Here is a 24785-nt window from a genome sequence, read left to right as displayed (position 1 = left end):
TTTATAATCATAATATATATCTTTAGGACACAAGATAGATAAACTCTAATAATTTTTTTAATAAAAATATTATATGTGCATAAAAATCAGCTATTAAATTATTCATTAATCATTATGTATTTGTGTATAAATATATTTATTGTTTAATTTATTTTCAATGTGTATTTTGTATTTCAATATATATTCTATACGAATAGTTACTTTTTATGTACATATAACATAATTATTGTTATAATTATATTTTGTTATTCTAAAATATTATTAGTCTTTAAAATATATAATTTACAAATTAAATACTAAAATAGTAATTTAAATAATAATATATAATTTAGAATTTTATTTTTTAGGTTTCATATTTTTAAAAAAATTGAGTAATCTTTTTTTTAACAATACAATCAAAATATCTCACTTTATATATATATATATATATATATATATATCACTAAATAATTATTTGAAAACTCACTTCTCACACAATCAAAAGCCAATTATCAGCAATATTCATAGTTGAAAAATTCTTTCAATTAATGTAGTTGTTACGGAAAAAACTAAAACAAGTTTTAAAAAAAGATAAATAATATCTTTTGAGTTCATTTTTAAGAAAGAACACTAATCTCATTTAAATTGAGAATTGATCATTCTAATAAACATTTAATATGAAATTCTTAAATTGACTATTAAATACCAAAAATTGAGTAAAAAATTATTGTGAGGTCAAATTCAATAATTTAATAGAAAAAAATAAATATTATTATCATATACTACTCAAAAAATTTTAAATTATAGTGGAGTACTTGCCTTTACTGTAATGTATATAGATCTGTCCCTCAAGATGGAAGAATGATGGAAAATAATGATAAACTCATAAAAGAGAATGTGAGTAAATTTATAATTTTATAAGAGAAGTTAAGGATAAATTAGTACTTATATAAAAAAATTATTTTTATTTTTAGTATTTTAATTTTTAAAAAATTATAAAAAAAAGGTGAAAACATGAAACAAAGCAGAAAATAAATTTTTTAATTATTTTTTATGTTTTTCTTTTCCTTCTCACAATCCAAAACGCAAAAAGCACTAAAATTAAAAAAATTAAATACAAAGTAAATAAATCTTAATGTTCTTAACTCGATTTTATAATAATTTTTGCTTTTTTGGGAGAAAATAATATGAGAGTGAAAATGTTTAAAAATTAAAGAAAATCAATAAAAATAGCCATAATTTATCTTAATTAGTATTCATTAATTGTTATAATAATTAATAAATATTAAATAAAGTAAATTCGGATTTTTTTTGTCTTCTTAATATTAACTATACGAGAAATTGAATTAGAGAATTTCTCTAATAGTAGTGGTTTCCACTTTTCAATTTTGTTGCTCCAAGTATCCCGCCACCCACATGGAGGGAAGTGGCAATTGGTTATACTTACATAATACATGGAATAAGTTGAAGATTTTAAAGCTGAAACGAAAAAGAAAGCATGCGCAGCACTTTTGCTTTGTCAAAAGTTATTGAGATTTCTGGATGGAAATATGAACAGTTCTAGTTTATTGCTTGACAATTTGGTTTTAAGTCTAAATCCTACAAAAGATGATACTAATTTATATACCTAACTTCTTTTTAATTTTTTTAAAAAAAATTAAGGATACGTGCTAAAGATTTTTGGTTGTAGAAGATTTTTATATAAAAAATCAATAAATATTCTTAGAAATTAAAATACCCAACCATTAGAACTTTTAAACTATAATGTTTTTGTTAATTGGTGGGGTTATGGTTTTATAAAACCGAGTCAATTGATAATTAGCTCGATATTTTTTTAGATTTTTTCTCCTTTTTAGAGGATGAACTTTCAGGACTTTTGTATTAGAATAAGAGCCATGATCAGGGGCGGAGCTAGGCTAACTATTTAGGAGGGGGGCGGTGTTATAATTTATATTACTATTTCTATTGATAAAATTAAAAGAAAATATATATATATATATATATATAATCTCAATCAAAATAAGACAATAATATATAAAAATTACTACTTACAGTTTTGTATCATGAAAAGGCTATTCGACGTTTTTTTCTATTTTCAAAATCATCTATAATTGAATTTGTGTCAAAAATAGCTGCTAATTCTTTTTCTATATAGATGACCAAATTGTCTGCAAGAAATTCATCAGCCATCTTACTTCGGAGTCTTGTCTTAACAATTTTCATTGCTGAAAAAGCTCTTTCTGTTGTTGCTGTAGACACTGGTAGAGTCAAAACAAGACGTATTAATCTATCAACCATGTGATAAGTTCTTGATTTTCCCGTTTCTTGCAACTTGTTGCACAATTCAGAAAGTGTACCAATGCCTTTCAAATGATTTGGTATATCATGCTGATAATGTTGCAACTGAGATTTCAAAATATTTAGCTCATTAGAAGGAAAGTCAAGGGGATAAAACTTCTCTGCTAACTTACTGATTTCTTCAATATTGAATGATTTGAAATTGTCCTTAGGATCCAAAGCACAACTCAAAGTCAAAAGCTCTATTGTTTGCTCATTAAATCTACTATTCAACTCTTGTATTTGAGAGTCAATTGTTGCCAAGAATACATCTATTCGATAATGATGCTCAACTGTCACACTTGGTTGACGAGATCGACCTCTTCCAAAAACATATTGTGCACTCATATTAGGGACTTCAATTTCATGTTTTTCACAAAAATCTTTAACATTTGCAAAAAAATTGCACCATCCACCATCTCTTAATTGTTGAAGAAGTAACTTTGATGTAGAAACAATATGCATTGCATTAAGAATATCTTGAGATTGTTGTTGCAGTGCTTGGCAAAGGACATTAGTGATTCCCATAATCTCTTTCATCAAGTGCAAAGTGAAAACAAATTCAAATGACAATAATATTTTACTAACACCATAAGCCTCACCTCTTTGTGCATAAGTTGTCCCGTCTTCAATGATATTATTGAGAACAATATTGGTAGCAGTAAACATTTTTACCAAACTGCAAATAGAATTAAAGTGAGAGCTCCATCGAGTATCCCCAACTCTTTGTAAAGTGCTTATTTGATTCGCACCTTTGCCTGTTTCTAATTCATTTTGAGCAACCAAGTTTGCATTTTCAATTGCTTGAGCTTCTTGTAATTGATCATGTCTTTTTGAAGAAGCACTAACAATAGTGACAATAGAGTTTAATTGAGTAAAAAATTCATGAATTTGAAGTACCTCTCTTGAAGCTGCCACCAATGCTAATTGTAACCTATGAGCAAAACAATGCACATAGTATGCTTGTGGAAAATCTTTAAAAAACAAATCTTGCAAACCATTCCACTCACCCCGCATGTTGCTAGCACCATCATACCCTTGACCCCTAATATTTTCAACTTGGAGATTATAATGAGAAAGGACAGAAATCAATTCTTTCTTTAAAGTTGTTGCACAAGTATCAGTGACATGCACAAGATCAAAAAATCTCTCTTTAACAAAACCATCTAGAGTAACAAATCTCAAAACAATGACCATTTGCTCCTTTTTAGATTCATCTCTAGCTTCATCAACAATAATACAAAATTTGGCATCTCCAATCTCTTCTCTAATTGAATTTCTCACCTTAGTAGCAAGAATATGTAGAATTTCTTTTTGGACATCATTTGAAGTATACTTAGCATTTTTTAGAGCATTTTCCAAAACATTCTGTTTCACTCTTTCATTGTAAGATCCCAAAAATTTTAACATTTCCAAAAAGTTACCTCTGTTGCTTGAACTTTGGCTTTCATCATGTCCTCTGTATGCACAACCTTGAAATGTCAACCATCTAATGCAATCTATAGATGCTCCTAGTCGAATTCGATTCTTTTCAATCTCTTCTGATGTTTGCTTATGAAGAAGTCTGTCAATATGTTGTGATTGTTTCATCAAATCATCACATGATTTCAGCGCCTTATGATGGAATGAGTTAGGACCTTTGCCAATGTGATTCAAAAGAGCACATTCTTTTCCACTATTTACTTTCTTCCAATTCCTGAAACCATTCTCAATAAAAGCATTTGAACCCGTATTGATTGAAGGTTCCTTAGCAAAAAGAAAGCACGGAAAACAATATATAGCATCATCTTCTATAGAATATTCTAACCAAGATGGGAACAATTTAAACCATGAAGCTTGAAAGCGACGATGACTTTTATCACCAGAAAATGGATAATTATCAAGAATTGGCTGATTTGGCCCAACTTTAATATAAGCCCGACGGATTTCATCTCTTTTATTTGGAGGAAACTTCCAAATCATTGGTCGCATTCCAGGATCTCTTTCCAAACGAAAAACATCCAGTTGATTTGGAAGAAGTCGTGGACGCTTTGAGCTATTCAATGAAGAACTTGAAGTAATGAAATTTGATGACCCCTCAAGTATTGGAGTAGTAATAGTAGAAGCATCTTCATTCTCTTGATCTTTTCTTTTAAAAAATGTATCAATGGTTTTGAACTTACTCATAATTCAAATGGCCAAATAAGTTCCTATAATTTAAAATATATTTAGCAAAAAGTATAAATTACAGTCTAAATCTTTATAAAATATAAAAATTATATTTCAATTTAAAATAAAATATTAAAATTCAGAACAATAATACTAACATCTTAGTATAAATAATATAAAATTGTAATTAAATAGTTAACTAATAAAAAAACTAAATATACAAACTAACATATAATAACATAAACTTAATTAACAAATAATAATAAATTAACTAATTAAGTAAATAACTAAATATATAAAAAAGAATAAAAATAGAACCTTTTTTGAGAAAGAGGAGTGAAAAATTACTTGTTAAACTACTCTTTTTTTTAATCTGCAAAAAACAAAAAAAAAAGAGTTAAAAAGGTAAAATTGTAAAAAATAAGAAGATTAAAGAGATAAAGAAGAAGAAGAATAGAAAAAATTGTTACCTAAATTTTTTGAAAGCCAAGGTGGGAAGAGAGGGAGAGGAAGAGACCGATTGTATGTTGAAAAATAGAAAAAGGGGATTGGGGAACTGATTAGTGATTATACGTTGGGAAATAAAAAAGAGATAAGGATTGGAAAATAGAAAAGGGATAGGAAATGGGCAGATGGGCTATTGGGCTGGGTTTTGTAGAAATTAAAAGTGAGAGGGGGAGGGGAATTGGAAAAGATAAAACAAAAAGAGAGGGGGGCTGAGAAATAAAAAAAGGGGGATCAGACTTTTTTTTTTTTTGAATAAAAGCTAAAATTTTGGGGGGGGCCATTGCCCCCCTTTGTTTATACCTACCTGCGCCCCTGGCCATGATTGAAGTTTTAATTTATTCTCTTAATTATTCTTCTAATATTTAAAAAGAATAAAAAGATTCAAATAAAGATATTATTTTTTAAAAACATAAAGAAGATAAAAAAAATTCAAAAATTCATTTAAGAATTGGGAGAATAATTAGAAGAATGAGTTAGTATTTCAAATTATTTTTCTTTATTATTATTATATGATTTATTATGAGTTTACAATTGTTTATGCGTTGATAAAGCTCAATTCAATAATAAATGTGTTAAATTATAATGAAATGATTTTATTGGGTACGGTAATAAAAATTATTTTATTTTTATTTATTAATTATTATTAAATAATTAAATAATATTAGATATAATAAATATATATAAATATTTTATAAATATTAAATTAAATAAGATAATTTTAAATTATTATCTCTAATTTATTTAATTTGTTTGTTATACTCATGAGAGAAAGGTACTTTAGCACGCAGCACATTAATTAAGGAAGCGAATAATGCAATAATTTGATTGAAAAATTGGACGATGAATCAATTATCATAATAGGTCCTTTTAGAAAAATAACACATTTGTCTTTTTTACCGATATTCATTGTTTGGTCATGAACCGATCCAAATGTATTTGCAGGACAACTCAACATATAAAAGTGATAAGGAACCAACCTTGATCGGGATAATTTTGCTGAGATGTGCCCATAACTGAGCTAATAGAAATTAAAAATATTTTCGATCTCAAAAATATTATTCATACATTAAAATCAACCATTAAAATTTATATTTATATTTTAATATATATTTTATAATAATAACAAATTTTAATAACTAATTTTAATATATACCTAACATAATCATCTGGATCAACCAAATAACAAAGTAACAAACATTATTAAACAAATTCTTGAATAAAAACTTAGAAGTATATATATAATTCATACTTGGATAGAAGCAGCTCAATTTCAACTCATTTAAACAAGCACATCTTGAGAGAATTGGACCCCTTTAGCATGACTTGGCACAATTGGTGGCAGGGAAATTCGCCTGCTGAGACGATTTTAAATAGATCGGATCACCCGAATCCAAGTCCTATAATTCGATCACCGACACGATTTGGGAAGCAAGCCAAAAATTATTTTAATTCCACAAAACAGAGAGAGTGTGTTCTTCAATTTCAAACAAAATAAATGGATATCCCAAAATGATACATGAATTGCCAAGCTATTTTAATTCTTTTTCTTTTTTATTTTACTATTTTCAGTTTTGGAAAAGCGAATGGAGAATACTCCCAAACTTTCTCGAGCAATTACTATGTTGAAGCTAGTTATGTCTTCTATAAGCTTCCAATTCAGGGGCGCAGGTAGGTATAAATAAAGGGGGGCAATGCCCCCCCAAAATTTTAGCTTTTATTCAAAAAAAAAAAAAAAATTTGATCCCCCTTTTTTTATTTCTCAGCCTCCCCTCTCTTTTTGTTTTATCTTTTTCAATCCCCCTCCCCCTCTCACTTTTAATTTCTACAAAACCCAGCCCAATAGCCCATCTGTCCATTCCCTATCCCTTTTCTATTTTCCAATCCTTATCTTTTTTTTATTTCTCAACGTATAATCACTAATCAGTTCCCCAATCCCCTTTTTCTATTTTTCAACATACAACCGGTCTCTTCCTCTCCCTCTCTTCCCACCTTGGCTTTCAAAAAATTTAGGTAACAATTTTTTCTATTCTTCTTCTTCTTTATCTCTTTAATCTTCTTATTTTTTACAATTTTACCTTTTTAACTCTTTTTTTTTGTTTTTTGCAGATTAAAAAAAAAGAGTAGTTTAACAAGTAATTTTTCACTCCTCTTTCTCAAAAAAGGTTCTATTTTTATTCTTTTTTATATATTTAGTTATTTACTTAATTAGTTAATTTATTATTATTTGTTAATTAAGTTTATGTTATTATATGTTAGTTTGTATATTTAGTTTTTTTATTAGTTAACTATTTAATTACAATTTTATATTATTTATACTAAGATGTTAGTATTATTGTTCTGAATTTTAATATTTTATTTTAAATTGAAATATAATTTTTATATTTTATAAAGATTTAGACTGTAATTTATACTTTTTGCTAAATATATTTTAAATTATAGGAACTTATTTGGCCATTTGAATTATGAGTAAGTTCAAAACCATTGATACATTTTTTAAAAGAAAAGATCAAGAGAATGAAGATGCTTCTACTATTACTACTCCAATACTTGAGGGGTCATCAAATTTCATTACTTCAAGTTCTTCATTGAATAGCTCAAAGCGTCCACGACTTCTTCCAAATCAACTGGATGTTTTTCGTTTGGAAAGAGATCCTGGAATGCGACCAATGATTTGGAAGTTTCCTCCAAATAAAAGAGATGAAATCCGTCGGGCTTATATTAAAGTTGGGCCAAATCAGCCAATTCTTGATAATTATCCATTTTCTGGTGATAAAAGTCATCGTCGCTTTCAAGCTTCATGGTTTAAATTGTTCCCATCTTGGTTAGAATATTCTATAGAAGATGATGCTATATATTGTTTTCCGTGCTTTCTTTTTGCTAAGGAACCTTCAATCAATACGGGTTCAAATGCTTTTATTGAGAATGGTTTCAGGAATTGGAAGAAAGTAAATAGTGGAAAAGAATGTGCTCTTTTGAATCACATTGGCAAAGGTCCTAACTCATTCCATCATAAGGCGCTGAAATCATGTGATGATTTGATGAAACAATCACAACATATTGACAGACTTCTTCATAAGCAAACATCAGAAGAGATTGAAAAGAATCGAATTCGACTAGGAGCATCTATAGATTGCATTAGATGGTTGACATTTCAAGGTTGTGCATACAGAGGACATGATGAAAGCCAAAGTTCAAGCAACAGAGGTAACTTTTTGGAAATGTTAAAATTTTTGGGATCTTACAATGAAAGAGTGAAACAGAATGTTTTGGAAAATGCTCTAAAAAATGCTAAGTATACTTCAAATGATGTCCAAAAAGAAATTCTACATATTCTTGCTACTAAGGTGAGAAATTCAATTAGAGAAGAGATTGGAGATGCCAAATTTTGTATTATTGTTGATGAAGCTAGAGATGAATCTAAAAAGGAGCAAATGGCCATTGTTTTGAGATTTGTTACTCTAGATGGTTTTGTTAAAGAGAGATTTTTTGATCTTGTGCATGTCACTGATACTTGTGCAACAACTTTAAAGAAAGAATTGATTTCTGTCCTTTCTCATTATAATCTCCAAGTTGAAAATATTAGGGGTCAAGGGTATGATGGTGCTAGCAACATGCGGGGTGAGTGGAATGGTTTGCAAGCTTTGTTTCTTAAAGATTCTCCACAAGCATACTATGTGCATTGTTTTGCTCATAGGTTACAATTAGCATTGGTGGCAGCTTCAAGAGAGGTACTTCAAATTCATGAATTTTTTACTCAATTAAACTCTATTGTCACTATTGTTAGTGCTTCTTCAAAAAGACATGATCAATTACAAGAAGCTCAAGCAATTGAAAATGCAAACTTGGTTGCTCAAAATGAATTAGAAACAGGCAAAGGTGCGAATCAAATAAGCACTTTACAAAGAGCTGGGGATACTCGATGGAGCTCTCACTTTAATTCTATTTGCAGTTTGGTAAAATGTTTACTGCTACCAATATTGTTCTCAATAATATCATTGAAGACGGGACAACTTATGCACAAAGAGGTGAGGCTTATGGTGTTAGTAAAATATATTGTCATTTGAATTTGTTTTCACTTTGCACTTGATGAAAGAGATTACGGGAATCACTAATGTCCTTTGCCAAGCACTGCAACAACAATCTCAAGATATTCTTAATGCAATGCATATTGTTTCTACATCAAAGTTACTTCTTCAACAATTAAGAGATGGTGGATGGTGCAATTTTTTTGCAAATGTTAAAGATTTTTGTGAAAAACATGAAATTGAAGTCCCTAATATGAGTGCACAATATGTTTTTGGAAGAGGTCGATCTCGTCAACCAAGTGTGACAGTTGAGCATCATTATCGAATAGATGTATTCTTGGCAACAATTGACTCTCAAATACAAGAGTTGAATAGTAGATTTAATGAGCAAACAATAGAGCTTTTGACTTTGAGTTGTGCTTTGGATCCTAAGGACAATTTCAAATCATTCAATATTGAAGAAATCAGCAAGTTAGCAGAGAAGTTTTATCCCCTTGACTTTCCTTCTAATGAGCTAAATATTTTGAAATCTCAGTTGCAACATTATCAGCATGATATACCAAATCATTTGAAAGGCATTGGTACACTTTCTGAATTGTGCAACAAGTTGCAAGAAACGGGAAAATCAAGAACTTATCACATGGTTGATAGATTAATACGTCTTGTTTTGACTCTACCAATGTCTACAGCAACAACAGAAAGAGCTTTTTCAGCAATGAAAATTGTTAAGACAAGACTCCAAAGTAAGATGGCTGATGAATTTCTTGCAGACAATTTGGTCATCTATATAGAAAAAGAATTAGCAGCTATTTTTGACACAAATTCAATTATAGATGATTTTGAAAATAGAAAAAAACGTCGAATAGCCTTTTCATGATACAAAACTGTAAGTAGTAATTTTTATATATTATTGTCTTATTTTGATTGAGATTATATATATATATATATTTTTAATTTTATCAATAGAAATAGTAATATAAATTATAACACCGCCCCCCCTAAATAGTTAGCCTAGCTCCGCCCCTGTTCCAATTATAACATTTCTACCAACGTGTTCATAGAACCTTAGTAGCTGAGCCACTCAGATTGAGTTCCGTTTAATTGCTAGCTTCTTCATTCTGGTTTTTAAATTCTTCGGGTGAAATTGACATCTGACAACGATTAAGATTACACCTGGCCTCAACAGCTAATATATCATTCAATCAAATATTTTATTACTAAGAATAGTAATATTATTATATAAATCTCATTCTTTAACTATATTTGTAACTGTTAATTTTTTTTTAAAATATCTTATACATAAGAATGAGAGATGCTTTTCTTCAAAGAAAAAAAAATGAGAAATAATACATACTAATATACAATCAACGTAATGTAATACTCATGATGAATAATATGCAATAACTTTTATGCCATTGTTGCTTCATTTAGAGAGCCTACAATCTGAGGTTTACAAAGGCAAAATGCCTTCAGGAAAAGGAAGATAATAAAAAATGGAGTTTTGATACGAGCGTTGTTATAAATACACCTTTTTGTTGTATATTTTATATCTATTTTATGAATAAATATGGAGAAAATTTCACTCCCTTTATTTGAAAGATGTTAAGATAATACTTCCTTCATTTTTATTTATAAAATGTATATTTCTCTCTCTTATAACTTTTAAAAAATCTCATCTTTAATTCATTTTAATTTTTTTAGCTAATATTAATTTAATCCATTTTTCAAAAAAAAAATAAATAATTTTTTTACAAAAATACCCTTTAACAGAAATTTTATTTTTTGTCATTAAATTTTACTTACCAAAATACCCTTTAATAAATTAATTTTTATTAATTAAATTCTATTTTACCAAAATATTTTTTAAAAAAGTTTAATAATTAAATTATTTTTTAAGATATCCTTCAATAATTTTTTAATTATTAAATTATAATTTTACCAAAATTTTTGTTAATAATTATTTTTATATTTTATTATTAATTTTTCGATATCAATATATATTATTTTAACATTAAATAAAAAATCTTGGTAAGATTATTTTCTGATATCAATATATATTAATTATTATACATATTAACGGTGGTAAGATTTTTTTATTTAATCTTAAAATAATATATATTGATATTGAAAAATTAATAGTAAAAATATAAAAATAATTATTAATAAAAATTTGGTAAAATTACAATTTAATAATTAAAAAGTTATTGAAGGGTATTTTAGAAAAAAATAATTTAATTATTAAATTTTTTTATAAATATTTTGTAACACCCTACCACACAAAATCTTATGCTTAAGTCATACAATAGAGGTGGCGAGGTATTACGACCTCTAAAAGTAAAATTTAGTATATGTAGTAGTGCGAAAAATATTTTATAACTACGAGCCTTTGAAGAAAAAAGGGTAAAACAAAATCGTAAATTGAAAAGCGCAACGCTTCGATCGATAACGTAACTAAATAGATAAGGATAAGCTAACGGAAGTGTATATACAAAAGAGTGCCAAAAGTACGGATATCAAAACTCAAGATCCGGTTTGCGAAGATAACCGGTCCGAGCATAGACTAAACCATAAACGGCAACTGACTAAAGATCTTCAGTCTAACTAACACTCCCATTTCCAAATCTTTCAGACCTCCCAACCACCATAAGTAATTTGATACCGCAAACACAATTATATCAAATAAGGAAAAGCACAAATAGAAAGCAAATACGACATTTAGACAATTAGCAAGTAATATGCAGTCAAATAGACATTCCAAACAATTCACATATAATGCATATGATGTATACCTGTCCTAGTGGCTGATGAGTCTCATCTGTCGGTTATAAAGCCAACCTGACAAGTTCTGGTAGCTAACCATTGGACTGTCCCTCTGTCGTGCATCCCTAACTCAAGTTATTCTCAATCATAATTATCGATACATATACACAACACCCACAATGGTGTTTATTCACGGGGGCGAGCTCATCCGGAACTTTCACAGTGTCCGGCCACACTTATGACATAGGGTCAGCAGAGTATCAAGTCTCCACTTGGAGCACATGGTGTCTAGCCACTGCTTTCACCCAAGAAAATTCGTATCTCAGATAGTGGAAGTGCAACATTCACATTTCATTCAATAAGCATATATGCAATCATACTCAGCCATAATTCAATATTAGCTCAGCCATAATTCAGCAATAACTCAATCATTCGGCTCATAATACAATCCATAACCAGCCACAATTTATTCACAATTACAGCCCTTTGGCTCATGGCATATATAACATTTCCACCATCATCATCAACACCCCCATATGATTATCTTTAATCATAATTCATCATTAATTCTCCCCTTACTTCATCCACAAGTTACCACATCTCCTAGCCCCTTCTTGTCGCTAGGCATTCTATAAGTATTTAGGACAAAAATGGTGAGAATGGTGGCTTAAAAGTCTGAAATTCGGCTTTGAAAACTCAAAAATCAGTTTTGGGGTGAAAACGGGATCACACGTGCGCGTCGCCCATGCGCACGCGTGGAAGTCAGAAAAACAAAGTGGCATGTGCACGTCGCCCATGCGCACGCGTGGATGGCAGAAAAGTAAAGTGACGCGTGTGTCAGCCATGCGTACACGTGGGTGCGTTTTGTGCTCCTCGCACAAAACCAGCACAATACCAGCGCAACTTTTTGGATTTTCTACTGGGCATTTACATCAGTGCAGCAACGCGTACGCGTCGGCTAGGCGCATGCGTGGGGAAGTAACAATTGAGACTGACACGTGCGCGTTGGCCAGGCGTGTGTGTGGAAGCATGATTTTCCAAAATTTTTACTAAGTTAAATAGCTGCAAAATTACAATTTCAAACCCCAATCTTCTAACGGGCATAACTTGTTCGTTTCAAATCATTTTTCATCTATTCTTCGAACGCCATAAACATCCCAGATCTAATTTTATTTGTAAAGAAGTTTGACACAAATCGGGGATCCATAGACCAAGTTATACTCCGTCAAAATAGACCCAAAAACTACATTTTCATACAAAATCACAAAGTTCCATTTCCAAAACAAACCAATTTCAACCTTTTTCAAAACCAACCAAAACATACCAAAAATCAACCTCAAGCCTCCTCAACTTATATGTTAATATTTTTATCAAATTCACAATCCACCAATTCACCATTTCAACCAGTCTCAATCAAATAAGCCAATTTTAAACACAATATCATGTCATATGTCTTTCCTCATCCCAAATTTCAATAATACCCTTCCCATCAACCATCAATACATACAATCGATATCACCTTCACCATCAACATGGTTTCACCCACAATTCAATCTCAACCAATCATTAAGCATATATCAAAACATGCATATCTCTCATACATTATACCATCAAAACATCCAAAATCCACTAATCACATACATAACAACACAATTCATCTCAACCAATCAACAACATCAATAGTCCAAATCCTATCTTATGGGTCTCTAGCCTAAGTTTTCACACCACATTACATTTTAGATACAGGAAACTGAAACCATATCTTAGCTGCTTCCCCGTTCAACCCGGAACACCTCCAAATCACTTTTTTACAAGCTCTCAAAGCTTCAACACCTCAAAGAACAGAGTTTTAGCACATAAGAGCCCTTTTTTCAAGCTTTCCAAAGCCTCAATCAAGCTCCAACACACATATATACACTTCCTAAACTACAATATCACATTCAAACATACCCACTCAATACCCAAACATCATAAACCAATTAATTCTGCTAGGGTTGAGAATCTTATCACACCCAAGGGTCAAGGAGACAAGATTAAGCCTCTCCTTCAAGCTAGTTGGATCCTATAACATCAAAAGCTCACAAATCTCAACATTTTCACCCAAATTTTCTAAATTAAGTCTGAAATTTCAGATGGAAAATCGTGGCTTACCTCTAGAAAAAAGTTGTGGATTTTGTAGAGCTCAACACGGTGAATGCGTGGATGCAAACAGTGTGGCAATCGGAGCTTCGGATCAAAAGTTATGGTGGTTTGAAGATCAAGTGAGGGTTAGAACTTTGGAAGAGTGTTCTTCCCTTTCCTCATACCATTTCAGCGTGTTTTAGGGTCTTAGAGGGGAGAGAGAGTATGGTTTAAGGGTTTTAGGTTGAGCTTGGTTGGACCAAGGGCCCAATATAGGTCCAGTTGGTCTGGTTTGACCTGTTCGGTCCAATCTTGAACCGATTTCTTTAAACTTGTATCAAAATTCTCGTTTTAATTTTATCTATCATATTAAGCCATAAAAGTCACATTTTTAATTTTCTAGAAAAAATTCTAATTAATTATTCATTAATTAATAGGGTTTTACATTCTACCCACCTAATTGGGAATTGTGCCCACAAAATTCGAATTCAGTTACCTGAGAATAGGTGTGGGTAGTCAGTTCGCATCTCCAAATCAAGTTTCCAAGTGTGCTCCTCAACACCGGCTCGACTCCATGCCACTTTGACTAACAAAACCTTTTTTCCACGCAACCTTTTGATACTCGTATCGCCAATCCTAACCGGAGTCACCGGAAGCGTCAAATCTTCTTTTAACTGAACCGATTCAGGTTCTAATGCATGGCTAGCATCAAGAGTATGCTTCCGAAGCTGCGACACATGAAATACGTCGTGCAGGTTCAAAAGTTGGGGTGGTAGAGTAATCCGATACGCCACCGGTCCAACCCTATGCAGGATCTGAAACGGACTGATGTACCGAGGATTCAGCTTCTTCACTTTAATCGCCCTACTGATGGAGTGCAGAAGCTGGTGAATTAAAAATTTATTAAAATGGTTACGTTGCAAGTATAGTTCTTAACTCACCGAAAATCTGCCTATCAATTTAGAAATATGTCACAGAAAGTTTAAATTAAAATTACTGGGAGTTTTAAGTCCCAGGTCGTCTCCCAACGAGTTGCAAAAAAGTGTGCTGTTTTATTAATCAGATATTCCAAAAAGTTGAGCTAAGTAAATTGGGATTTAAATTGAGGAATTTTAAATAATATAAATAAAAGCCTTGACTGGGAATTGATTGGTTAGAATCTCTATCATTGATGGAATGATTTTAAGATTGATTTATAATTAATGGTTACTCTGTTTGGTTATCCTTTACTAGGTAAGGGAAAGTCAAACAAGTTAGAATGCCAGATTTGTTCATGAGTTACAACCCACTTAGTTCAAAGGGATTGGCGTTGGTGACAGGATAGCAATCCAACAATTAATCCAACTACAAATTTTTTCCTTCAATCCTTCCAACTCAAGAGTTCCTTTTAATCAATTTCCCATCAAGTAATGAAACTACTCACGCATTGTAAATAAAGAATCCATGGCACATGAAAGGGAATTAAAAGAAGACATGATTATTGGAATTGAAATTAAATTAAAAAGAAATAATCCTTGCATCAATTAATCATAAAAGTATCTGAATGACAAAATTGAACATAACAAAGAACATGGAAGAATAAAACCAAGTTAAGAGAACAAACTAGAGTGATGAAGTCTTGATGAGGAAATAACTTTTCTCAATGTTCCAATGCTAAGACCAATTGAAAATTCAAATTCTAGAAACTAGAGAGAAAAACCTAAGAGAGTGAAAAACTAAATCTAAACTACTGAATGAATGTGTCTGTGTTGTTTCTGCATATTCTCTGACTTTAGTCTGCTATTCCGGGCCAAAAACTGGGCTGAAATAGGGTCCAAAATTGTTGGTTTCGGATTCTGCAGATTATGCAGATCGCGCATGTCACGCGATCGCGTCGTCCATGCGGACGCGTCGCTTGCGCTTTTCCTCTTCACGCGTTCGCGTCGTCCATGCTACCGCGTTGCTTGTGCTTTCCAATCCGCGGGGCCGCGCAAGCCATGCGGCCGTGTCACTGCGATTTGCGTTCCTTCGCGCGGTCGCGTGAGCCATGCGACCGCGTCACTTCTCGCTGGTTATCTTCTCAAATTCTTGTGTTCTTTCCATTTTTGCTAGCTTCCTCTCCAATCTCCGTCTCATTCATGCCCTATAAAGCCTGAAACAGTTGACACACAGATTACGACATCGAATGGAATAAAGGAGAATTAAAATTAAATAATTAAAGTCTCTAGGAAGCAATTTTCAAACATGTAATAAATTTAGGAAGGAAATCTAAATGCATGCTAAATTGATGAATAAGTGGGTAAGGATCACGACAAAACTACACAATTAAACACAATATAAACTATAAAATAGTGGTTTATCAACCTCCCCACACTTAAACATTAGCATGTCCTCATGCTAAATTGAAGGAGACAAGGAAATAAGTATGAACATGCAGAAACTCATGAAATGCATTGCAATCCTACATATATAAATAAATGCAACTATATGATTATTATCCACTTGATCAAAAGTAAATAAGCCCTTCAAAACAATTACAAATCAAATTCCACTAATTCTATCATCATATAATAAAACCGATAAAAGTGCAAGAAGATAGCTTATGAAGGCCGGAAACATGAAAATTCAAGCATTGAACCCTCACTGATAATGTATGTATGCTCTAATCTCTAGTGTATAGGGTAATCACTCTATTCTTCTCTAGTCATGTTTTCTAACTTTGTTTTTCTCCTAACCAATCAACAACAGTCAATATACCAATGCAAACATCATAAGGTCTTTTCAGGGTTGTAATGGGGCCAAGGTGCAGGTAAGGATATACATATGGCTAAGTGAGCTTTATAAATTGAATCTTTAATTAACCTAAGCTCTCACCTAATATACATATATTCTATATACTTTTAAATTCATGCCTAGCTACCTATAATTCCCTTTTTCAACCCATACTCATGTTTCAACCTTGTATTTTAATTCTATCATATGTGCATTGATCTTTGAATTTTGAATTTAACATTGGGGTAGTTTTGTCCCCTTATTTATTGATTTTTTTATTGATTTGATTTTTTTTTGAATAAATAAAGCTTATCAATGCACATAGATTTTTTATTCTTATATTTTCACATGAGTGGGTATCCAAATTTCCTTTAAATTTTCATGACACGTTCCCTTAACAACTTTTGTTCCCACAATTTCCCATACTTAACTAGCACACACAATTTTATCTTAAGCTAACCAAAGATTCAATTTGGGATATGCAATTGTTTTTCAGCTTAAGGTTAGTAATGTGGTAAAATATAGAATAAATGGGGTTTTAAAGGCTCAAAGTGGTTAACAAGGGTAATTGAAAAGGGTAGGCTTGATTTGGATAAGTGAGTTTAAACAAATAATGGCCTCAATCATGTGCAAGCATGTAAATATAATAAATATTGGACATATAAGATAAAACAAAATATAGATTACAATCATAGAGAAGTAAACACATAAGAATAAAATAATTATGGTTAAATAATGTAACCATACATAAAGGCTCAAATCTTTCACAGGTTGTGTGTTCTTTAGCTCAAACATCATGTTCCAAATACAACTCAAGCAGATTTATCATAAAAATTTTGAAAAATTAGTGAAATTTTGTTCCAAAGATAGATTTTTAAAAGAAACTTATTGTCTTTTCAATCAAGTAGAACATACATGCAACTATCCTAACCTATGCAATTTATTCTATTCTATAAAAGAAAGAAAAATCTAACTAAAATATCCTAATTATTGGTGTCAGAGAAGAGAATTTACCTCCGGAAGTCAGGTACTGACCGACCTCCCCACACTTATGGCTTTGCACCGTCCTCGGTGCCATCTGTCAGGAACAGGGGTGGGCTGGTGGCAGTATCTCCACAGTCGGGACCATCATGGCTCCCGGTGCTGGTAAAAGAAGTGGAGTCCGGGGTGTCTGAGTCTCTGAAGCGTCCCTTGAGTAGCTCCTTGAGGTGTTTGAATCGGCGCTCGTTACGGCGCTCTCTCATCTTTGCTTTCTGTTCATGCCGATCCAACTTTTCAAGTATCTGCTGGAGCAATTTCTCAGTGGTAGATGCTTGTGGTGTTGAAGAAGGAATATCTTCAACCGGCTCAGTAGGCTGGCTTGTAGTGGCTGCTGAAAATCTGAGGTATTTCCCGTTAGGGACATATTGATCATCCCGTGGAAGCATGGCTTTGGTGTCTCCAGCTCTGCAGGAGACTCTGGCTGCTGAGACAAGATTTGAGACCAAGGCGGGGAAAGGTAAGTTGCCCGCAATTTGTACATGCTCCATAGCATGCCGGATGTGTCTTGAGAGATCCAGAGGTTGGTCTGTAAGGATGCACCATAGTAGAACAGCCATGTCCACAGTGAAGGTGGACTCATGAGTGCTTGGAAAGACGTAATGGGACATGATCTGTGCCCATACGCGAGCTTCCAAGGTAAGTGCGGAAGCCAAGATTCCCTTAGGGCGGTTGCGGTGGTATCCGTAGATCCAACGGCTGCCAGGTAAAGCGATGACTCCGAGAACGGAGTCCTAGTCAAATTGGTATCTTTGGCGCTGAAGGGTGGCTTCTTGAAAAGCGTCCATTCCTGCTGGAATAGGGTGAAGACTCAGAACTTGCTGAATGGCCTCTTCTGTGATGGGGACTTGCTTCTGTCGGACATAAATAGACTGCAGGGTTGGTATGTAGAAGTTGGAGTAGAACTCAACTACCCAAGAAAGATTGACCTGCCTTGGCTGTCTCCGTAGGAAACCCCATTGTCTTCGCTCAATTTGCGGCTCAACAAAGGTGGCAATATTGGACGGGAGGATAAGAAGATATTCATTGTTATAGTTCCTTTCTGCTAGGATAGGGAACATCTGCTCACAGTAGCGATTGGGAAATCGCGCAGTGTCCTTTGCTGGAAAGGCTTTCTCCTTGTCGTCAACCTTTATTATCCTCTTAACTCTTTTTGTTGAGGGCTTGACTGCGGTTGAAGAAGGCTCTACCACTAATGCTCTTTTAGTTCCTCTTCTTGCTGGTGGTTTGGAAGTAGCTTTCTCTTTTCCTTTCTTGGTGGCCATCCTGAAAGAAGGGAAGAGAAAGGAAATTAAATTCAAAGAGATAGAGCAAGGAAGAGGGTATTGTAAGTGATAGTCAATGCACAATAAAGATAAATAGCATTAACACATGGTCCGGATTACACGTGAAAAGCACGTTAATGGAAATATAGCAAGTGCATGTAGGACAATGGAATGCAAGAGGTCTATTGGCATGCAGGCAAAGGCATGAGTAGCATATATCAAACATACAATGTCCAGTTTAGATTACCATTTGTAACAAACTATCACGTTTGTATTGACAATTAAATCTAATTAATAAAATTAACAAGGAAAAGTTGTGAAAAGCAAGCATTAAATAGTATAGCAACATAGAGAAGTGCATAATGCCACATGAGCTTTTTCACAAACATATAGCATGCATGGTAAATAGGGTATAGAAAATATGAAGAAAAACATGCAAGCAATCCCTTAAATAGGAGAAAAATAATTGTCAAACAATTGGCAAGAATCCACAAGCATATAATGATAAATAATGACTCAAAAGGTTTCTAACACCATGTAAAAAGAAAAGAAGAAGAAGAAAGAAAAAGAAGGATTTGAAAAGAAAAAGAAAAGAAAAAGAAAATAATAATATATATACATAATATAATAAGAATGATGGAAAAGAGAAGAAGGAAGAAGAAAGTAAAACCTTGTTAATGGAGGGGGGAGAGAGAGAGTGAAAGGTGAGGTAGAAGGGGGAAGGGAGAAAGAAGAAAGAAGTAGGGAAAAGAAAAAGTAGGAATTGGAGGAGAGAAAGATAAGATAAGTTGGCTATTGGGTTGAGCTGTGCGGCGCATGCGACGCGGCCGCGGAAGGCACGCGTTCGCGTGGTTGCGCGTCAGGTAAGACGACGCGATCGCGTCAGTCACGCGGTCGCGTGACCCGTGTTGCACTGCTGGCGCGAGTGCAGCCTCGCTCTAGCACAACTCTCTGTTCGATTCATTTTAATTGCCAAAATTGGGTGACGCGATCGCGTGGGTCACGCGATCACGTGAGTGTGCGTTAGAAAATAATTGACACGGCCGCGTCGGCGACGCGGTCGCGTGACAAGAATTGTGCTTCCAGCACCAATCCAGCACTACTCTCGCACAATATAGCATTGTGCACCCTTTGACATCGAAAATGCAGGGCACGCGGTCGCGTGGGAGGTTATGATTTCCATGCGACGCGGTCGCGTCAGCGACGCGGTCGCGTCAGCGACGCGGTCGCGTGGAATAATTTGTGCCTTTGGCACGACTCCAGCGCTGCTCCTGCATAACTTTCTGTTCATTTTTATTTTTCTTTACTCCCCCTGCCACGCGGACGCGTCGCTGGTGCGATCGCGTCGCATGGCGAAATTTTTTTTTTAAGGAAAGATAAAGACATGTAATTGAAAGAGCACGAAAGCACTAATAAAGAGAAGAGTTATTTAAAGAAGAAAAACTAAAAGTGAAGAAAAGAACGATCATACCGCGGTGGGTTGTCTCCCACCAAGCACTTTGCTTTAACGTCCGTAAGTTGGACGCTCCACTAGCTCAATCTGTCGCTATGTGGGGATCTTCCAAGTGGAAGATCTCAAGCTCCTTGCTTTTCTGCACCTTCTTACCATGGTACAGCTTCAGGCGGTGTCCATTAACCTTAATAAGTTCGGAGCTTGAAGGATGGCTTAGGTGATAAACTTCGTACGGTTCAGCCTTCTCTACTCTGTATGGACCTTCCCATTTTGATCTCAACTTACCGGGCATGAGCCTCAGTCGAGATTTGTAAAGGAGAACAAAATCTCCAAGCTGGAACTCTCTCTTCTTGATGTTTTGATCATGCACAGCTTTCATCTTTTCCTTATATATTCTGGAGTTCTCATAAGCTTCTAGGCGAAGGTTCTCCAGTTCCTACAGTTGCAACTTCCTTTCAGCTCCGGCCTTCTCAATTTCCATGTTGCACTCTTTAACTGCCCAGAAGGCTCTGTGTTCAATTTCAACTGGGAGATGACAAGCTTTTCCATAGACTAAGCGGTAGGGACTCATCCCAATGGGTGTCTTGTATGCTGTTCTATATGCCCACACTGCATTTTGTAGTCTGGTGCTCCAGTCTTTTCTGTGAGGCTTTACTATCTTTTGCAAGATACGTTTAATTTCTCTGTTTGACACCTCGGCTTGCCCATTAGTTTGGGGATGGTAAGCCGTTGCAACTTTATGGATTATCCCATGCTTCTTCATCAATCCTGTTAGTCTCCTGTTACAAAAATGGGTGCCTTGATCGCTCACGATCGCTCGTGGTGATCCAAAGCGGCATATAATATGGTTTCTCACAAAGGAAACAACAGTGTTAGCATCATCAGTGCGGGTAGGAATTGCTTCCACCCATTTGGAAACATAATCTACAGCTAACAATATATGAAAATATCCACTAGAATTTGGAAATGGACCCATGAAGTCAATGCCCCAAACATCAAAAATTTCACAGAAAAGCATATATTGTTGAGGCATCTCATCCCTCTTGGATATGTTACCAAATTTCTGGCATGGGTGACAAGATTTACAAAACTCAGCAGCATCTCTAAAAAGAATAGGCCACCAGAATCCACAGTCTAAGATCTTTCTAGCTGTTCGTTGGGGGCCAAAATGTCCTCCACTCTCAGATGAGTGACAGGCCTCTAAAATGGACTAAAATTCTGATTGAGGTACACAACGTCTAATTATCTGGTCAGCGCCACATCTCCATAAATATGGGTCATCCCATGTATAATATTTAGACTCGCTTTTCAGCTTGTCTCTTTGATGTTTAGAAAAATGTGGAGGAAATGTGCGGCTAACTAAATAATTAGCAATAGGTGCATACCAAGGGACTACCTCAGATACTGCTTGCAGGTTGTCAAAAGGAAAATTATCATCTATAGGAGTAGAATCATCCTTAATATGTTCAAGGCGACTCAAGTGGTCTGCTACTAAATTTTGATTACCACTCCTATCCTTGATTTCTAAATCAAATTCTTGCAACAGCAGTATCCAACGTATAAGTCTTGGTTTGGATTCCTTTTTAGCCAATAGATACTTTAGAGCGGCATGGTCCGAATACACTACTACTCTAGTACCAAGTAAATAAGCCCGGAATTTATCCAGAGCAAAAACAATAGCAAGTAGCTCTTTCTCAGTAGTAGTATAATTGGACTGGGCAGTGTCTAAAGTCTTAGACGCATAGGCAATAACAAAAGGATTCTTACCTTCACGCTGAGCCAGCGCTGCTCCTACTGCATGGTTGGAAGCATCGCACATGATTTCAAATGGCTGGCTCCAGTCGGGTCCTCTCACAATTGGAGCTTGAGTTAGAGCAGTCTTTAGCTTATCAAATGCTTGTTTGCAATCCTCACTGAACTCGAACTCAACATCCTTTTGTAGTAATCTGGATAGGGGAAGTGCCACCTTACTAAAGTCCTTAATAAATCTCCTGTAGAAACCTGCATGGCCAAGGAACGAACGGACTTCCCTCACAGAAGAGGGGTAAGGTAAACTAGAAATAACATTCACCTTTGCTGGATCTACAGAAATGCCATTATTAGATACCATATGTCCTAATACAATCCCTTGCTTTACCATAAAGTGGCATTTTTTGAAATTCAGTACAAGGTTTGTATTAATACATCTATCTAATACTCTAGATAATCCATCTAAGCAAAGGTTAAAAGAATCACCATAAACGCTAAAATCGTCCATAAAAACTTCCATGCAGTCCTCAATAAGATCAGAGAAAAGACTCATCATGCACCTTTGGAAAGTAGCTGGTGCATTGCACAAGCCAAAGGGCATTCTCTTATAAGCGTAGGTCCCAAAAGGACATGTAAAAGTAGTCTTTTCCTGATCCTCAGGAGCTATATGAATCTGGAAATAACCTGTGTAACCATCTAAAAAGCAATAATGTGATTTACCTGACAGGCGATCCAGCATTTGATCAATGAATGGAAGTGGGTAGTGATCCTTACGAGTAGCTTGGTTGAGACGCCTGTAATCAATGCAGACTCTCCAAGCATTCTGAACTCTAGTTGCTATGAGCTCTCCATGCTCATTCTTCACGGTAGTGACTCCGGACTTCTTGGGCACCACTTGTACTGGGCTTATGATGAGCGGATAATTTATATGCTTTTTGGCATTGTTTTTAGGTAGTTTTTAGTAAGTTCAAGCTACTTTTAGGGATGTTTTCATTAGTTTTTATGTTAAATTCACATTTTTGGACTTTACTATGAGTTTGTGTGTTTTTCTATAATTTCAGATAATTTCTGGCTGAAATTGAGGGACTTGAGCAAAACTCTGAGAAAGGCTGACAAAAGGACTGCTGATGCTGTTGGAATCTGACCTCCCTGCACTCGAAATGGATTTTCTGGAGCTACAGAACTCCAAATGGCGTGCTCTCAGCGTTGGAAAGTAGACATCCAGAGCTTTCCAGCAATATATAATAGTCCATACTTTATTCAGAAATTGACGACGTAAATTGGCGTTGAACGCCAAGTACATGCTGCTGTCTGGAGTTAAACGCCAGAAACACGTCATGATCCGGAGTTGAATGCCCAAAACATGTTATAACTTGGAGTTCAACTCCAAGAGAAGCCTCAGCTCGTGGATAGATCAAGCTCAGCCCAAGCATACACCAAGTGGGCCCCGAAAGTGGATTTATGCATCAATTACTTACTCATGTAAACCCTAGTAGCTAGTTTAGTATAAATAGGATAATTTACTATTGTATTAGACATCTTTTGACAGTTTAATCTTTTGACTGTTTAGTCTTTGATCATTCGGTCTTTAGATCATTCAGGGTGCTGGCCATTCGGCCATGCCTGAACCTTTCACTTATGTATTTTCAACGGTGGAGTTTCTGCACACCATAGATTAAGGGTGTGGAGCTCTGCTGTACCTCAAGTTTCAATACAATTACTATTATTTTCAATTCAATTCTCTTTTATTCTTATTCCAAGATATACGTTGCACTACAACACTTTGAAGAATGTGATGATCCGTGACACTCATCATCATTCTCACCTATGAACACGCCGTGACTGACAACCACTTCCGTTCTACCTTAGGCCGGGTGCATATCTCTTAGATTCCCCAACAGAATCTTCGTGGTATAAGCTAGATAGATGGCGGCATTCATGGGGATCCGGAAAGTCTAACCTTGTCTGTGGTATTCCGAGTAGGATCCCGGGAATCCGGAAAGTCTAACCTTGTCTGTGGTATTCCGAGTAGGATTCCGGTATTGAATGACTGTGACGAGCTTCAAACTCCTGAAGGCTGGGCGTGATGACAAACGCAAAAGAATCAAGGGATTTTACTCCAACCTGATTGAGAACCGACAGATGATTAGCCGTGCTGTGACAGAGCATTTGGACCATTTTCACTCAGAGGATGGGATGTAGCTATCAACAAGGGTGATGCCTCCAGACGATTAGCCGTGCAGTGACAGCGCATAGGACCATTTTCCCGAGAGGATTAAAAGTAGCCATTGATGATGGTGATGCCCTACATATAGCTTGCCATGGAAAGGAGTAAGAAGGATTGGATGAAAGCAATAAGAAAGTAGAGATTCAAAAGGATTCTAGCATCTCCACACGCCTATCTAAAATTCCCACTATTAATTTACATAAGTATTTCTTTCCCTTTTTATTTTCTATTTATTATTAATTTTCGAAACCCATAACCATTTAATCTGCCTAACTGAGATTTACAAGGTGACCATAGCTTGTTTCATACCAACAATCTTTGTGGGATCGACCCTTACTCACGTAAGGTATTACTTGGATGACCCAGTACACTTGCTGGTTAAGTTGAATGGAGTTGTTTCCACACATAGCCAAGAGCCATAATAA

The 24785-nt window shown here is 34.4% G+C and overlaps 2 protein-coding genes across 2 annotated transcripts; one reads left to right on the top strand and one right to left on the bottom strand.

The window, feature by feature from the left end:
- Positions 1-2040: 2040 nt before the first annotated feature.
- Positions 2041-4482, bottom strand: LOC130980878 (uncharacterized). Its single transcript, XM_057904526.1, has one exon. It carries the CDS (start codon positions 4480-4482, stop codon positions 2041-2043), a length of 2442 nt encoding a protein of 813 aa, XP_057760509.1.
- A 2951-nt stretch (positions 4483-7433) lies between these two features.
- LOC130980872 (uncharacterized) lies at positions 7434-9873 on the top strand. The gene is made up of 3 exons (XM_057904520.1): positions 7434-8699; positions 8921-8996; positions 9065-9873. The coding sequence occupies exons 1-3, from the start codon at positions 7434-7436 to the stop codon at positions 9871-9873; spliced, it is 2151 nt and encodes a 716-aa protein (XP_057760503.1).
- The last annotated feature ends 14912 nt before the right edge of the window (positions 9874-24785 follow it).

This window comes from Arachis stenosperma, chromosome 1 (assembly GCF_014773155.1).
Source record: "Arachis stenosperma cultivar V10309 chromosome 1, arast.V10309.gnm1.PFL2, whole genome shotgun sequence".
NCBI lineage: Eukaryota > Viridiplantae > Streptophyta > Magnoliopsida > Fabales > Fabaceae > Arachis > Arachis stenosperma.
Note: the sequence above shows the minus strand (reverse complement) of the source record. Positions and strands in the feature narration are given on the sequence as shown.

Bases quoted from the DNA above. Each gene is read 5' to 3' on its own strand.
- LOC130980872 (XM_057904520.1), top strand. From the start codon at position 7,434: ATGAGTAAGTTCAAAACCATTGATACATTTTTTAAAAGAAAAGATCAA. The intron at 8,700-8,920 runs GTACTTCAAATT...TTCTATTTGCAG, and splicing joins TGGTGGCAGCTTCAAGAGAG to TTTGGTAAAATGTTTACTGC. The intron at 8,997-9,064 runs GTGAGGCTTATG...ACTTGATGAAAG, and splicing joins GACAACTTATGCACAAAGAG to AGATTACGGGAATCACTAAT.
- LOC130980878 (XM_057904526.1), bottom strand. From the start codon at position 4,482: ATGAGTAAGTTCAAAACCATTGATACATTTTTTAAAAGAAAAGATCAA.